The 17,727-nt window shown below is 45.8% G+C and overlaps 1 protein-coding gene across 1 annotated transcript in view; it reads left to right on the top strand.

The window, feature by feature from the left end:
• PLB1 (phospholipase B1) overlaps positions 1-17,727 on the top strand; it is a 127,315-nt gene that overhangs the window by 33,515 nt on the left and 76,073 nt on the right. The window contains 4 exon segments of the mRNA XM_050754033.1: positions 2,184-2,247; positions 12,602-12,660; positions 15,013-15,086; positions 16,555-16,598. Of these exon segments, the coding sequence (XP_050609990.1) occupies positions 2,184-2,247; positions 12,602-12,660; positions 15,013-15,086; positions 16,555-16,598 (241 nt within the window).

Raw genomic sequence — 17,727 nt, 5'->3', positions numbered from 1 at the left:
TGGCCAGGCTGGTCTCGAACTCCTGACCTCATGATCCACCCACCTCAACCTCCCAAAGTGCTGAGATTACAGATGTGAGCCACTGTACCCAGCCATTCCATGTGGTTCTTAACGTCAGGAAACTCCCGCTGCCTCTAGGCATATGGAGGGCTGCCGTAGACCGCTGATGTTCAGTCAGGACAGGTTGGAGGAGGGAGAAGGATCCAGCATGTGGCCGTCCCCTGGGTGCCTAGAAGCAGGTCTCCCCCACAGTTTATCTTCAGAGCTGCCTCCGCAACCAGCATAGGGGTTTTACAGAGAGTGTGTACTGCCCAGCACCTCCTGTTCCCAATCTGTTGTGATGTAAGACAGATTCTTCTGACCCTTCCCAAATCTCTGAAAAATTCTTCTAAAATCATCTGAGAACTTCATCTGAAGAGAAAATTAAGAAAGAGCAGAGATACGTGGTGAGGTCTGAACCCAGACAGTGTGGAACTCCAAAGCCCTTGAGTGGGTCCACATTGGTAGGGGGCCCCTGACAGGCACTCATGCCTTGATCACTGCTTTTCTCAGTAGTCTCCCCATGAGACTTCCCGTGGAGACTAGGCGGGCACCCTGCACTCCTCTGGGAAAGCAAGGAACACTCAAGGGTTGATGTCTTCTTTCCCAGAGAAGGGGGGACTGAGGTGGGCTGAGACAAATTTGGTCCTAGTGACATCTTTCCCTCCCTATTTTATGGAAAAGGGTGAGATTTACTCCAAATAGTGGAGGCAGAGTTGATGGCCTGGGCTTCCACCCTGAGGGACACAGTGTGAGAGACTCGATTTATCAACTTGACTCACACTAACCAGTATAGCAATGAGGGTAAACCTGAGACGCAGCATGGCACAATGAGGTAAAGTAACCAGCTCTCGGTTCAAATCCAGACTCTTCCACTTATGGGCTCTGTGTCAATGAGCAAGATACTTAACCTCTCTGTGCTTTAGTTTTTTAACCTGGAAAATAATGACAGTAATAGCCTTACCTTGTGGAATTATTAATAAATTGTCATAAGTCAGTAAGTATAAAGCACTTATAATAGAATCTAACATACATGAGTTCTATGTAAGTATTGCTATCATTATCATTGGATAAAAGCAGTGATACAATTCTTCAGGACACATTTATTAACTATCTGCTATATACCACTAGAATGCAAGCTCAGTGAGGCAGGAACTCAGGGTAGGCACCAATAACTATTTGTTGAATGAAAAAATGGATGGATAGGTGGATGGATGGATACCAGGTATGAGAGATTAAAATGTAAATAAAAAATAGGACTTGTCCCAAGGAACTCAGTCTGGTACAGAAATGGACAAGTCAACAGGCAATTATAGCACAATGGTACTATAATAGGTACGGTAATGCGTGTTTTCATGGGGTATTCTGGGAACACAGAGGAAGAGAAACTAACCTAGACAGGAGAAAGTTGAAGAAGGCTTTCCAAAAGATGCCCATGACCTCAGTCTTGAAGGGTGACTAAGGCTGAGGCAGATCGATGGGAGGGTGAGCAAATAGAAGGAAGGAAAGGGAAAGGGGAGAGGGTAACTACTTGGGCAAAGCCATGGATGCAGGGAAATATGGAGACTTAGGTCAAGGGCTGGTGGTTTAGAATGTTTAGTGGCCTCTTAGGCCATGCTAGGGAGATTGGACTTTTTGCTGAAGTTAATACAGAGTAGTAGTGTATTTGTTCAACTAACAAATATTTGTTGAGCATCCACTATGCCAGGCACTGTTCTAGGCTCTGGGGACACAATAATCAACACCACAGATAAAAATCCCTGCCTTCACTGAGAACTTGGGCAGAGGAGTGACACATCATATCACATTGAGAACAACCGCTCTGGATAGATTCAGAGGGTGAGGAGCAAGTCTGTGGGACAGATGGCCATGATACTGGTGAATCATTGCAATATCCTGGCAAGAAATAACAAAGGCCTGAACTTAGGTGGAGGCAGAGGCACTGGAGCAGAGGGAACAGATTTGGGAGCACTTGGAAAAGATGTGGACAATTGGATATGAGTGTTGAAGGAGAGGGAGAAATCTTAAAAGACATCAAAGTTTTACTTTATGTTAAATGATGTTTTCCAAAATAGAGGCCCCACTTACCCATTTCCAATTTAGCAAAATCCATTTTCCTTATTTCCCTGTGTGTCTCATTTCAGGTAAGAGAAGGAACAGAAATCAGATGTCCTGACAAGGACCCGTCCGATACGGTTCCCACCTCAGGTACACAGCTTGCACCCAGGGATTTTTAAATTCATTCGAGGCCTGAAATCATCCAAGTAAGGGCTTTCCACATAACCTGAAATACTCCCGAGTGGTTTCTCAGAGGCAATGGAAATAACTCTATGTGTATTTGTAAGGCCATGCCTGTGTCTGATTATTCTTTAACTAAAATGTGATATCATTATCAGAAAGCATTTATTGAGCAGTAACCCTGTACCAGGCCATGTTCTGCAAAGAACCCAATGTTAGTTGTGTGAGTTGTCATGGTCCCTGCCTTGAAGCAGAAAGCAAAAGTAGCCAGTCTATAGTCCCTGTCTGAGTCGCCTGCAGATTCACTCACACACAGAGTGCACTCAAACACCACGCAGAGCAGGAAAGCACATCATCTTATGAACGTGCCATCTTCACTGCCTCTCAGTAGTTCTAAAATGTCTGTTGCTGGGTCATAAAATGGGATGTTCTAGGCAGTCATCAGCAACCTTCCCAAAGACGGTCTGCCTGAGGGCTGTACCTTTGCCTCCAGGCAAGGCAGCCTGGGGGTGATAGCTATGGGCCTGTAACCTTGGGAAGTCACAGCCATCTGGTGACCTGAGTGACTCAAAACATCAGCCTAGGAGCATCTGTAGCAGTGTTATAGATTCCCATGCTTGGTCCTAAAGGGGGACTCACATGTCCATTTATTTGTTCGTTTATTTACTCATTTGTGTGTTAGAGGATTGTTGAGTGCCTCCTTGCCTTCAGGAGTTTACATTCTAATTGATCTATTGCCTCTCATGGCCTCAGAATTGTAAAAAAACAGAAAATGAAGTTTGGGGATGTCATAGTGCCTAGCAAGAATCTTCCGGGGATGCAAATCTTTGTAGTCAGATTGTCTCCTTGTGCTGAGCATCAGGAGAGCAAATAAATGCTTGGCTGCCCTTCACACATGCCGTAGCTCTCCACGCTCCAGCTAAGCCACATGGCTGGCAGGGAAGTTAAAAATATTCTAACCAAAACCTTGGTATATAACTGACACTTGTTTTAAGTTGCAGAAGAATGGAATAGGGGATATAGATCTTACATATACACATTTAGTCTTTATTTCCCCCCATACATGGTGCCAACTCATTCCTATTAGTTTACTAGCAGGATTTTATTAGCAGAAATAAATTATCAGCTTCATATGTAGACCCTCCTATGGTAAACACCCTTACTCAAAAAGAGATAGATTAGGTATAGATACAGATAGATGTGTGTTTATATAGATAGATAGATGTGTGTATATATAGGTGTATTTCTATAGATATATATAGAGAGAAAGAGAATTTTTTTTTTTTTTGAGATAGAGTCTCACTCTGTTGCCCAGGCTGGAGTACAGTGGCATGATTGTGACTCACTGCAGCCTCAACCTCCTGGGCTCAAGTGATCCTCCTGCCTCAGCCTCCAAGTAGCTGGGACTATAGGCATGCATCACCACACCTGCCTTTTTTTTGTTGTTTTTTGTTTTGTTTAAGAGATGGGGTCTTACTGTTGCCCAGGCTGGTCTTGAACTCCCAGGCTCAGGCGATCCTCCAGCGCTGGGATTACAGGCATAAACCAGCTCACCTGGTCTAGAGAGAACATCTGAATGTTTTAATAGCCACACACATTTACAGCAAAGTAATATCCATTCCCTTTTTAATCTTATTCTGAAAGAATGCTCTCTAAAGCATTTTGTAATCTGTCTAGATAATGTTTCTGTCATGACAGTGATAATCAGCCAATCTCATTAGAGCATATCTCAACATCTAAAAGCTGGGTAAAATGTAAACCTCTTCCTTATTCCCTGACCCTGAAGATTAGTGTGTTTATCAGCACTTGAAGATTGAAGATCAATAAATCTCAAGGCCTTAAAATCTGAGATCCTGTGGTGACAGGAGCTATTTTTTTTTTTTTTTTTTTTTTGAGACGGAGTCTCGCTCTGTCGCCCAGGCTGGAGTGCAGTGGCCGGATCTCAGCTCACGGCAAGCTCCGCCTCCCGGGTTTACGCCATTCTCCTGCCTCAGCCTCCCAAGTAGCTGGGACTACAGGCGCCCGCCACCTCGCCCGGCTAGTTTTTTGTATTTTTTTAGTAGAGACGGGGTTTCACCGTGTTAGCCAGGATGGTCTTGATCTCCTGACCTCGTGATCCGCCCGTCTCGGCCTCCCAAAGTGCTGGGATTACAGGCTTGAGCCACCGCGCCCGGCCAGGAGCCATTTATATAATAACAAGATGGGTAGATTTAGGCTCCCCAATCTGACCAAGGTGAGCATGGGACCCACTCACTCACTCTCCACCTGGAATCAGCACTCACAGATGAGTGTTGTTGACTTCTGAGTCGCACATGCAAAGTGTCATTCAGAAAAACGGTCACAGTTAACTGGCCAATAATGAAAAATACGTTTCATTATTGTGCCAGTGATTTTCTTTCTTTTCTTTTCTTTTCTTTTCTTTTCTTTTTTTTTTTTTTTTTTTTTTTTTTTTTTTTTTTTGAGACAGAGTTTCGCTCGATCACCCACGCTGGAGTGAAGTGGCGTGATTTCCACTCACTGCAACCTCCACCCCCGGGGTTCAAGCAATTCTCCTGCCTCAGCCTCCCAAGTAGCTGGGATTATAGGTGCCTGTCACCACGCCTGGCTAATTTTTGTATTTTTAGTAGAGACGGGGTTTTGCCATGTTGGCCAGGCTGGTCTTGAACTCCTGACCTCAGGTAATAACACCCGCCTTGGCCTCCCAAAGCTGGGATTACAGACGTGAGTTACTGCACCCAGCCATGTGACAGTGATTTTGATTGAACATTCTAACCATCCTTGTGACTGATGGGGTAGGTAAAAAGACAGCACAGGCACATATTATTATTTTCCTTTGGTATTAATCATGTATTTCAGGTGAGGTCATGCACTCTTCTGGAGATCATGTTTGTAATTTCTAATCAAAATTACCTGAGATATGTCTTATACGAGGAGATCATCTTATCTTTATACCTCCAATGACTCAAGCCCATGGTAGGAGCCCAATAAATGTTTGCTGAACTAATCTGAATGAGCATTTCTAAATCATCAGATCAACAATCCCTAGGATTGAAAAAAGATATTCAAAAAAAATCAACTACACCAAAATGCCTTTCATTAAAACAATTTTTCACTAAGAATATCTTTTACAATAACTGTTTTGCTTTTTGCCTTCAAAGTTACTTTCCTTTTTTTTTTTTTTTTTTTTTTTCTTTTTTGAGATGGTCTCAGTCTGTCGCCCAGGCTGGAGTGTAGTGGTGCAGTCTCACCTCACTGCAGCCTTAGACCTCCATGGCTCAAGAGATCCTCCCACTTTAGCCTCCCAAGTAGCTGGGACTATAGGCCCATGCCATCATGTCCAGCTAATTTTATTTTTTGTACAGACAAGGTCTCACTAAGTTGCCCAGGCTGGCCTCGAACTCCTGGGCTCAAATGATCCTACCTCAGCCTCCCAAAGTGCTGGGATCATAGGCATAAGCTACCATGCTGGTCCAAAGTTATTTTCAAAAACCTTTATAGTCTCATTTTCTAGTGCTTCTCCAAACTGACCACAGATACATGCATCTAAACATCATTAAAAGTGATGTTTCAAAATGAGATGCTACCTGTCTTCAACAGGGTGTGGCCCTGGCAACTTGGATGCCTCATTCTGAGTACACTTCAGAGCTCATGAGTGATGTGCTTTATCCAATGACCTACAGGGCCCTGGGATGAGACACATAGAGTTAATGTAAGTGATTTTTTTTTTTTTAATAACCAATTGGTATTGGGTAACCAGTAAAAACTAAAAACTTGCAACTTTTTCCTCCTAGTCAGCACATAGATGCAATTTACCAAGTGCTCTCTCCTATGGACTTTACAACTTTGTAAACACTCACATCATGCTCCATTGCTAGATGGCCCTGTCCCTAACATAGTTAGCATAACCAAGAAAAACATATTGGCCTACTAGTTGGCTTAGGATTTTCCCAGCGAGAAAAGGAGTCACTTTTTGCAAATAAAAGAGTGATAATGAGGAGTCACAGGGGACATGGCTTATTAACTTTCTGATGAAGGTGGCTATCTTGATGGCTAATGCCACACAGTGGGAAAAATTCAGAGCTTTTGCAAATAAGGATCCACAAAGCTAATTACGTGTTGCTGTCACCAATAGTATAAACCAGAACAGTTCATTCATTTATTTTAAGCCATCAATTCCTTGCTAAGTCCCTGAGGTCATTGATTTGACCCATTTGGCTAAAATTAGCTCTTCAGAAGTCAATATGAAAAATGATCAGGTTACAGCACTGGATGGTCATTCACTAGGGGCATCATCTCATCATGAGCCAGCAGTGCAATGTTCTGTGTAGCTCATGAGGCTGTTTCTGTGGTCACCACCTACTCAGGGGTCCTGTGACTTGACCTACCGTGTCATCAGGAAGGAATGATGCCCTGTGGGAAATAACAGCCTGCTTGTCCCTGGGCACAACCAGCCTACTGAGTGAGTTCAAACTCCCCCAACACGTAGAGGAGTAAGTGTTTCCCTGCCCTATGGTTTTCATCATCTAAAACTTTGAGATCTGTAAAGTCCCTGTCACAGAGTCACTTAGTCTTTAATTCCAGTTAACACGTTTCTTGAGCTCCCCTGTGGAAGGTACACATTGGTTCATGGAAACTCACACCGAAGATTCCAAAGGCAAAACATGGTTCCAATCTTGAGGCAGCTGCTTACTGCCATTGTGGAAATCTTAACATAAGTCCCTAAAATCAGACGGCAAATGGGTTGGGCAACGCTTGGTGACAATTGAGAGAAAGCACGTTTTTCAGATTAGGGCCCCACGTGGTTTAAGTTGCTGGGTTACACAAGACAAAGCCCCAGCAAGCCAAGCCTTTCTCCTGGGTGTGACCTTCCGTGTACAGTGGGCAGTGTCCCCACTCTACAGTCTAGTGTGCAATTTCCTTGCTATTTGTGATACTTCATCATGGCTTGGATGGCCTTCTGATAAGAGGTCCCCTCTGTAGAAATCATGATGAGTTAATGATGTGTTTATCAGCTTCTCTCAAGGTGGTGGACAGTTTGTACCAGATAATGTTTAGCTAATCAGCCCACACAAATTTAATCTTATCACTAAATAGTTCTTTTTCCAGGGAGAGCAACTGCTAAAGTGCTTTACTGTATTTCTAAGCTATGTTTGTCATTAATGATGACATTAACAAACCTCAAATCAAGGTCTACGGAAATTAGGCCAATGAAATGCGATGTGCTCTATCTTAACAATAAAATCCCAGATTAAGTCAACTCCTCCCACCCAGGTTTGCTTCATCTGGTTTATTACTGTATCTCTTCCTGAGACTCCTTTAGAATGGCCAACTGGAGAACCACCCCCACCACAATCAACCAATCTATCAGATGAGATCGGGCATGTTCAGGGTGGTATAGCTGTAGATCAATCAGTCTATCTATACATGTGTACGTACACATAGACATAAACATAGGTATGTGTGGGTGTCTGTGTGTGTGTGTGTGTGTGTGTGTGTGTGTGTGTGTGTTTCTGCCTGCTACAAATTTAGGAGACAGGAATGGTAGGTTTCAGCTGCCTCTTTAGCAAACTGTAGTGATAATACTTTTGAATCAAATTTATCTATCTCTTCCGTATTTTTCCAGCCCCAAAGATTTCCACTAACCTTTGCACACTAGCTAGTATTCACAGGATTCAGTGTATGATGCATTATGGCAGTAAGAATATAGTGTTTGACTGTTATCACCAGGAGCTAAAATAAACCACTCTAGAGTTGAAGGGAGAAGGTCTTATTTTTTTTGTTTTGTTGCCTTTTTAACCCCATCACCTGATTTATTTGAGAAGAGGTCGTTTTAAAGTTCTCCTGCTCAGCCTAGTGGACATGCGCTAATGTGTGCAGCTGGCTTTGTGATTTGATATTGTTCTTCTAACCACATGGTATAGCTGTGGATGGCTGGGAAGAGCCAAGTAGGCTATAATCATATGGAAGGCTGAGTGTGTGCATTGGGGTGTGTGTGTGTGTGTGTGTGTGTGGGTGTGAGGGTGGATTCAAGGCATGGTGAGGGGGAGGAAAAAGAACACTGAAGAAAGATACTCAGCACCTCTTGAATCTAAGAGACAGAGCTGTCATCAGTCTGTGCAATGGCAGCTACAGTTGTGAGGGCCACAAGACAATGTACACATATACATGAGAGAAACAACTCTAGTCTTTTTTTCTTTTTTAGTGAAGGGGTCTCACTATATTGCCCAGGCTGGTCTCAAACTTCTGGGCTCAAGTGATCCTCCCAACTTGGCCTCCCTAAGTGCTGGGATTATAGGTGTGAGCCATTGCACGCAGCCAAATCTTTACTTATGTATTTTTTTTTAGAGACGGGCTCACTTTGTTGCCCAGGTTAGAGTGCAATCATAGCTCACTGCAGCCTCTGCCTCCTGGGCTTGATTCCAGGCTTTTCAGGTCCAAGCGCAGTACTTGACTGCAGTCAATGGCTTTGATAGAGACCAAGTGTCTCTATCAGTGATTCTCAAAATGTGGTACCCAGACTGGACTGGCAGCATCAACATTACCTGGAAACTTGTTGCAAATGCAAATCCTTGGGCCCACCCCAGACCCATTGAGTCAAAAATTCTGAAGGCGGTGCCCAGCCATCTGTGTTTTCACAGGCTCTCCAGGTGATTCTGATGCAGGCTCAAGTTGGAGAACTGCTGTTCTATGTATTTTGCACGCATATATTTACAACTATGTATGTGTGAGTTTGTATCCTTTCATAGGAAGAGGCAAGAACTTTTACTTTTCCAGTGAGAGCAAATCCTCATTGGGAGCGGCTGTCCCCACCAGCAGACAGCGTGGAAGGAAGTAGACAAGATGTCTCCATGGAAGGAGATGAGACCTGGAAGTCCCTGAGTATGTTTTCCACTCAGTGTTAATCTGGCTTCCTGCACAGGTATCATTCCACAGCCACGATCTGGATGTTGACGGCTGCTGTGGGTTATATGTAGGCCAGCTGTGTCAAAATCATCTCATCCTGTGTTTCACTGTAGGCCTGCAACCTTTTTTTTTTTTTTTTGAGACGGAGTCTCCCTCTGTCTCCCAGGCTGGCTTGCAGTGGCGCGATCTCGGCTCACTGCAACCTCCTCCTCCCAGGTTCAAGCAATTCTCATGCCTCAGCCTCCCAAGTAGCTGGGACTACAAGCGCACACCTCCACGCCTGGCTAATTTTTGTATTTTTGGTAGAGACGGGGTTTCGTCATTTCATCATTTTGGACAGGCTGGTCTCAGACTCCTGACCTCAGGTGATCTGCCCGTCTCCGCCTCCCAAAGTGCTGGGGTTGTAATCTGGTCACACTACAGGCTTTATAAGCTGTCTTTTGCAAAGAAGGCTGTTGAGAAAGCCTCCTGCAGACAACTTTCAGTTTATCCCTCTTAAGCAATGGCCCACTGATATGTACCAGGGCGGGCCACTCCCTGGTACAAACTCTGTGCTAGGCTTCTTCCAAGCCACAAGAACTATTTCAGCAATTTAGTGCAGCGTTGCACCACTAGACAACAGAAGCACATCAGCAAAGGTGGAGCTGTAGCCAAGTCAGGGTGACCTTGGGGGTGAGGTAATTGGGGGAGTGGGAGGTAAGCTTGTGACCTGAGAGACCAAGCTATATATAGCTTAAGGAATTCTAGGTGTGGTCCCGCAAATACACTAGGATTCACATTCTTATGTGTATGAGGTAAGGGGGTAGGTAGATATAGTATCTGTGTGTGTATGTGAGTAATTACATATATAGCAATATCTATGTTAAACTCCTAACTTGCTTGCCAGGCATAAAAGCCTCTAATCCCAGTGACTCAGGAGGCTGAGATGGGAGGATCACTTGAGCCCAGGAGGTTGAGGCCACAGTGAGCCACGATCACACGCCACTGCACTCCAGCCTAGGTGACAGAGTGAGACCTTGCCTCAAAAAATAAAAATAAAATGAATATATTGATAGATGCTATAATGTAATTGAATCTTGAAAACATTATGCAAAGTAGAAGAAGCCAGACAAAGTCATATATTATATTATTCTATTTATATGAAATATCCATAGAAGCAGAAAGCAGATTATTGATTACCAGATATTGGTTAGGCCCTGTGGCCCTAACCTACCTTTCCAAGGTGGTTTTCTCTTTGCTGTCTCATATATGCTTCATGGAAGCAAACTGTGTGACTAACTGGGCTTTCAAGACATCCAAGCTTGACCCTACCACATCCATCCATCAGGCTTTTCCCTCCATTACCCGATCTCGTGCTCCCTCATCCTCCTCTTATTCCTAAGGCTTAATTCAAATGCGACCTTCTCCGTGAAGCCTGCTGTGACCCTCTCCTCAGGCCCCCCCAGGCAGAGATCATCCCTCCAGCTCTATAACCTTACATCACTTCACACCTCTGTTAGTGTTTATCAGTCTTACACCATAGTAACTATGGCTATTTCTCATTTTCTCCTTAGCTTGTGAGCTTTTTGAGGGCATTCTCTGTATCTGATCACTGTGTGGTCTCCAAAGCACCCAGCCACTGCTTGGTGTTCAATATGTTTGTCCTGTGAGTTAATAGCTGCCACATCACACAGAATGCTTAAACTCAAAAGATAAAAATTGTATATAGTCAAGCTGTGGAAAAGAGCTTGATGCTTCCTCAAAAAGATAAGCATAGGATTACCATATAACCCACCAATTCCACTCTCAGGTGTATACCAAAATAGTTGAAAACGGGCATTCAGACAAACACTTGTACACAGATATTTATAGCAATACTAGTCACAATAGCCCAAAAGTGGAAACAACCCAAATGCCTGTCAATGGATGAATGGATAAACAAAAGTATGGTACATCCATACAATGGAATATCATTCAACAATAAAAAGGAATGAAGTGGCTGGGCTCCGTAGCTCATGCCTGTAATCCCAGCACTTTGGGAGGCTGAGGTGGGAGGATCACTTGAGGCCAGGAGTTCGAGACCAGCCTGGGCAACATAGGGAGACTCTCTCTCTCTACAAAAAATTAAAAAATTGGCTGGGCATGTTGGTATACACTTATAATCCCAGCTACTCAGGAGGCTGAGGTGGGAGGATCACTTGAGCCCAAGAGGTCGAGGCTGCAGTGAGCCATGATCACAAGCCCCTGCACTCCAACCTAGGTGACAGAGTAAGACTTTGTCTCAAAACATAAAAATAAAACGAATGTATTAATACATGTTATAACATAATTGAACCTTGAAGACATTATGCAAAACAGAAGAAGCCAAATATAAAAAGTCACATATTATATGATTCTATGTACATGAAATATCCAGAATAGATAAATCCATAGAGGTAGAAAGCAGGGTATTGGTTACCAGGGACTGGGAGGAGGGAGAAATGGAGGTGACCACTTAATGGGTATAGGGTCTCCTTTTGGGGTAATGAAAATGTTTCAAAGCTAGATAGAGGTGATAGTTGCACAACATTGTGGACGTACTAAATGCCACTGAACTGTTCACTTTTTAAATGGTTAATTTTAGTTATGTGAATTTCATCTCAATTAAAAAACAGTCAGCTGGGTGCATTGGCTCTCGCCTGTAATCCCAGCACTTTGGGAGGCTGAGCCGAGTGGATCACAAGGTCAGGAGATTGAGACCATCCTGGCCAACATGGTGAAACCCCGTCTCTACTAAAAATACAAAAATTAGCCAGGTGTGGTGATGCGTGCCTATAGTCCCAGCTACTCAGGAGGCTGAGGCAGGAGAACAGCTTGAACCTGGCAGGTGGAGGTTGCAGTAAGCCAAGATCGCACTCCAGCCTGGGCGACAGAGCGAGACTGCGTCTCAAAAAAAAAAAAAAAAAAAAAAAAAAAAAAGTCAGTGGCATAAAAGTATTCCCTTTTCACTTTAGAGAAACTGAACTGATTTTGATAGGATGATGTAATATTTTATCCCAAATATCATCAGATCCTAGAATAGATTAAGTATTGGTTGCATTTCCATGGCAATTCCTTCCCTCCTCCCAAATCACCTTGCCAAGGGCCTGCCACCACTCGCCTTGTAGCATCTGGTCTCACCAAATGTGAACACAGCTCCCCACTTAAAGCAGGATCCACCTTTAAGCTTGCTGTTCCGGTGTCCAGGTGCCCCAGAGAGGAAGCCAGCAGTCAGACTCCACGGCTGGCACTGCAGAGCCCATTGACAAGCATGGATTTTTCCAGTCTTTTATCCGAGGTGTCTTGGTGGTAAAAACTGACTTTTTCTTCATTATCCTAGAAGTTATTCCTTTGTTTCAGTGTCGATGGGTCCAGTGCTTTCCTGGAAGCCCCATTTTCCACTCACTCCTGCTTATATTCTTAGTTCATAGGCTGAAGCCGGCTGACATCAACGTAATTGGAGCCCTGGGTGACTCTCTCACGGTAAGTGACCCTGATGCAGAAGGGGCAGGAGGGGAAAATATTTTGACTAATATGAGAAACTGAAGAGGAAAATGGAGAGAGAAGGTCTCACTCCTGGCTCTTAGATGCTGCCATCTCGGGTCCTGATCTCCATCTCTTCATCTCGGGTCCTGATCTCCATCTCTCCATTGTCCGACCCACCCTGGCATTCAACAGCATTCCCTTCCCATCATGGTTTCCCACCTCCATTCTGGTCTCATCTTCCTCCCCCAATGCTGAGATGAAGGAGAGAGCAGGAAGTGGAGGGACCCCAGAGGGAGTGTGGGTGACAGGAGTGACCCACCCCAAGTCACACAGCTGGTCAGCAGTGGGGCAGGATGGATAAGATCTCCAGACCATGCTGTAGAACTAACTCCTCCAAGGATCCAGTGCTTGGTTTTGTCCATGTAGAAAAGCTAAGGGAAGGTACCAGGATGAGGGGTGAAGAGATGATGAGACAGGAGCAAGTGCTAATGGGGGCAGGGAGGTTGGGGAGGGTGGGAAGACGGGAGTCTGTGGAAAAGGCAGATAGGCCAGAGATGTTCCAAACCCACCTCTGCATCTGCCCCAGGGTGACACCTCAGACCCTGCAAAGCACTATCCATGAAAAGCAGAATCAGGCCTTTTGAGAGCCTGGGGGCTGGGGATCCCAGAGGTTCCTAGACACAGCTTCCATTCAACAGCCTCTCATCAGAGTCCAGCTGCTATTCCCTGGGCCAGTAGAATAGAGGGTCTCCAGCTGAATCCTCCCCAAGAACAAGCTGACACCTCTCATGTCTATGGTCTATCACAGTGATATCGTCCCACTCAGTGGGATGTATCTTCATGACAAAATCCTGTGAGGTATGACTTTCTTTAAATTCGACCAATAAATTCTGGGCCCAGTGGCTCACATCTATAATCCCAGCACTTTAGGAGGCCAGGGTGGGAGGATCACTTGAGGCCAAGAGGTCAACACCAGCCTGGGCAACATAGCAAGACTCCATCTCTACAAAAATGAAAAAAAAAAAAATAGCTAGGCATAGTGGCTTACATCTGTAATCCCAGCACTTTAGGAGGCCAGGGCAAAAGGATCACTTGAGGCCAGGGGGTCAAGATGAGCCTGGGCAACATAGCAAGACCCAATTTCTACCAAAAAAGAAAAAAAAATTAAGCCTAGTGATGCATGCCTATAGTCCCAGCTACTTGAATGTCTGGGGCTAGAAGATCACTTGAGCTCAGGATTTCGAGGCTGCAATGAGCCATGATGGTGCAAACTACACTCCAGGCTGGACAACAGAGCAAGGCCGTGTCTCTAAATCAGTAAGAAGGTGAATGAAGCTGGGCAAGGTGAAGTGCCTCAGGCCACACAGCTTGTAAGTGCTTGAGTCGGGATCAGAACTCAGGGATCCTGACCCTAAGTCCAGGGCCCTATCCCTGTGCTGTGACAGCCTCCTCCATGGCCCCTCAGTCATTCTTCACCCCAAAGGCCTGACTGCTCATAACCTCCCAGGAAGGACGGGCAGACTAGGCCTTAGCAGCTTCATATACTGCTTATCCCAACCTCTTCCTGCCCGGCGGGGCCTGGCATCACCTCCTCCCAATTCCGTGGTCTCCTCGAAGATACTCTCAGGACAGGGGGTCATCACATCTCAGCACAGCTGTTCAGGGGTTCCTAGGGAGGCAGCACTTTGGGTGTGAACCTGCCTGGCAGGTAGCAAAGGAACTGGGCACCAGAGAGCAGGGATCACACCTGGGGGCCTCTTGTGGAGACCAGACTTCACCCCCAACTGCCTGGGAGGCCTGTCTCGGCATGCTCTTCCAAATGCTCAGAAACAATGTGCTTTAGGCAAGGGACATGCACCTGAAGAGGGTCCACATTGTGCTTTCTTCAGCTGATGATGGCTACGTGGGATTTCATTTTATTACTACATTTTAAACTGTGCATAGGTGAGAGATACTGGTATAAAAGGATAATGATATATTTCCTTTTATGATATACTTCACAGCTTTTAAAAAATGAGAAAAACAGGACCCTGAAATGTATCCTTTTGAAAAGGTATAGTCTAATTTCAAGAGTACTTTTGCTAGACAAGTTTCACTTGGTCTTGGCCTAGGCAGGGTTTCTTAGAATGAAGCAGAGCTGTGAACAGCACCAGGCCTTCCCAGTGGGCGCTCTCACTCACCTCTGAAAAGGCAGGATGCATACGGAGATATGGTGCCATCTGGACCCTAGATCCCAGAGAGTGCCCAGGCGGTCCTGGCCAGCATAAGAACATAGACCTTTTGGCAGGCAGGCAGAGGTGGGCCACTGGGGAAAGCAAAGAAACTCACCCCGTCGCCGTTCTCTCTCAGGCAGGCAATGGGGCTGGGTCCACGCCTGGAAACATCTTGGACGTCTTGACTCAGTACCGAGGCCTGTCCTGGAGGTGAGTGAGGGAGTGGCAAGGCCCCAAGGACACCTTCATTGCAGAGCAAGGGAAACCCCCTGAGCATTCTAGAAAACAACACCTTAAGCAGGGGGTGGGCTGCTTTGTTCTTTCTATGACCAACTTCTAGGTTTAATTTGAAAAAGGTGTTCACCAGCCTCCTCAAACCACTACATTGCCCAGAACAGTAGCTGAGCCTTGAGCCAGGAGTCTAGGAGAGAAACTACATAAATGTTTGGGTTGGAAATGCTTCTCTGGCTTCCATTTCTCCCTCTGCGATATAATCTCAGAAGGAGGCAGTGGCCTGAGTGATGCACAGATCATTGCCTTTGGAACCAGAGTTGTAACTGAGCCCTAGCTACCCAGCTGGATGTAACCGTGGGCAAGTTCCCTAACCTCTCTGAGCCTCTCTCCTCATCTCTGATGCAGAAACAATGCTACTACCTGAGCACTGTCTGAGGACTAGAAAGAATTTAAGTGTCCAGCACACTGCTTGACACAAAGTAAGTATCTGGTAGTCAGCATTGTTGTTATAGGGCCTTTATTTTACAGATGAGGAAACAAGGCTCAGAGAGGGCAAGTAACCTGACCAAGATCACAGAGCCAGAAGGTAAAAGATCACGAAGCAGAGCAGATACTTGCTGGCCCCTACCAGTGCATTCCCTTCTCATGTATCACTTTGGGCAGGCTTATTTCTGCTCTGCATGCGATCAAACCTCTGCTGCAAGCCCGGGAAGGCTTGGTGTTTCCTCACCTGGAATCTGGCATCTCCATCTGACACCTGCTTTAACCTTAGTGCCGACTCTCTGGCATCCTTCCTCACGTTGCTGCACAGTTAAAACCCAAACATTTGGAGAACCTTTTAGATGCTCCTAGACACGCGTGGCACAGAATGGGGTGGGGGGTGTGGAAAAGCAGGGAATCCAGTCCACTCTGGAATGCTGCATATTTGCATGCCTAGAAATCCTTCTCACTTTGATCACCTTGGAATTTTAGTATTGGCTTGGAAGATGGCTGAGTTTCTAGAAGACACCTTTTAGAAACGGCTTTTACAAGCCAAGCAGGAAGAGAAAAGAGAAAAAATAGGGCCAGCGTTTTTAAGACTACGTTTACACCAATAATATTAATGCACGGTGCAGTGGCTAGTTGGAAAGGGGCTGGCAGACGAGGGACTACTTCCCCTTTGAAAGCGGGGGTGCAAGGAACCCACCTGCCTCCCCTACCCCAGCACCAGCGGAAATCAGCCGCCGGTTTAAAGCTGGCTTGTTGTTTGATGTGCTGGCCTATGGGGAGGGGAGTCATATTCTGGTTTGCTTTTTCCATTTTTCTACTGAAGTGATGGGAAAGGGCAAGCTCCAAGCCCCACGGCTGTTTCTCGGGAGACGGGCATTTCTGGCTAGTGTCTGAAGGGTCTTGGCGTGGCTGGCATTTTTAACCCTTCATTTTCTTCCTTGGACCCACAATACAGCGTCGGCGGAGATGAGAGCGTCAGCACTGTTACCACCCTGGCGAGTGAGTACGCGGCGGCGGCCGGGCTGTTTAGTTTGGGGCGGCCCCTGCATGCTTCCCGCTCCCCCGGCAGGTGGCGCCGGCCTCGGGAGGAGCGCCGGCTGCAGGAGCCCACTAAATTCACCAGGGGGCGCTGCCTCCCAAGACTCCCAGCTCCGCTTCCGATAGTGACGGAAGCCTTGGAGTTGGGGGCGGAGCGGGGTTCGAGGCTTGGGGGCCGGGGGCGGGGAGGTGTCAAAAAGAAATTGTCTTTGTCCAAGGAAGGAAGAAAGTAAAGCGGGGAAAAAAAGAGCTCAGATCACGTCTTAGTGCAAGTCATTAAAAAGTGATTCAATAATCTGGCATGAGATTAGAGAGAATAAAGAAAAGTGATTCAAGAAAGAAGAAAAGGAAACCAGGGTGTGCGGCACCTGCCTTTCCGAGCAGATAACCCCCCTGCAAGAGCCATCGATCCAGGCACCTGGAGCGCAGGCACAGCTGCGCACAGACATTGAATTGCGGAGTTGCTGTAGGAACTGCTGCTGCTCTTGCCGCAGGAGGATATGAAGTTACCTTGTCCAGGTTGTGCAGACACAGCCATCTTTGGGACTCAACACTTTTCTTAATTTACTTCCCACCAACCTGCTCGGAATGATTTTTTTTTCTTTATTTTTTTTTTGAGACGGAGTCTTGCTCTATTGCCAGGCTAGAGTGCAGTGACGCCATCTCGGCTCACTGCAACCTCCACCTCCCTGGCTCACGCCATTCTCCTGCCTCAGCCTCCCGAGTAGCTGGGACTACAGGCGTCCACCACCATGCCCGGCTAATTTTTGTATTTTTAGTAGAGAAAGGGTTTCACTATGTTGGCCAGGATGGTCTCAATTTCCTGACTTAGTGATCCACCCGCCTTGGCCTCCCAAAGTGCTGGGATTACAGGCGGAATGACTTTTTAAAGCCTGACTATATTCTCTGAAGGGTCTGGTCTTATCATCTTTTTAAAATTCTCCCCAGTGCATACACATCTCCGTGCTTGTTCTTAAAGTATGCAAGCCATACATGTTTAAATTGAATTCTTTTCCTGGAATCTTCTGGCTGATAATTTTGTCTGGGAGGAATTTAATTGGTCCCATTCTCATTTACTTCCCTGGTACAT

This window comes from Macaca thibetana, chromosome 13 (genome assembly GCF_024542745.1).
Source record: "Macaca thibetana thibetana isolate TM-01 chromosome 13, ASM2454274v1, whole genome shotgun sequence".
In the NCBI taxonomy this organism is placed as follows: domain Eukaryota; kingdom Metazoa; phylum Chordata; class Mammalia; order Primates; family Cercopithecidae; genus Macaca; species Macaca thibetana.
Note: the sequence above shows the minus strand (reverse complement) of the source record. Positions and strands in the feature narration are given on the sequence as shown.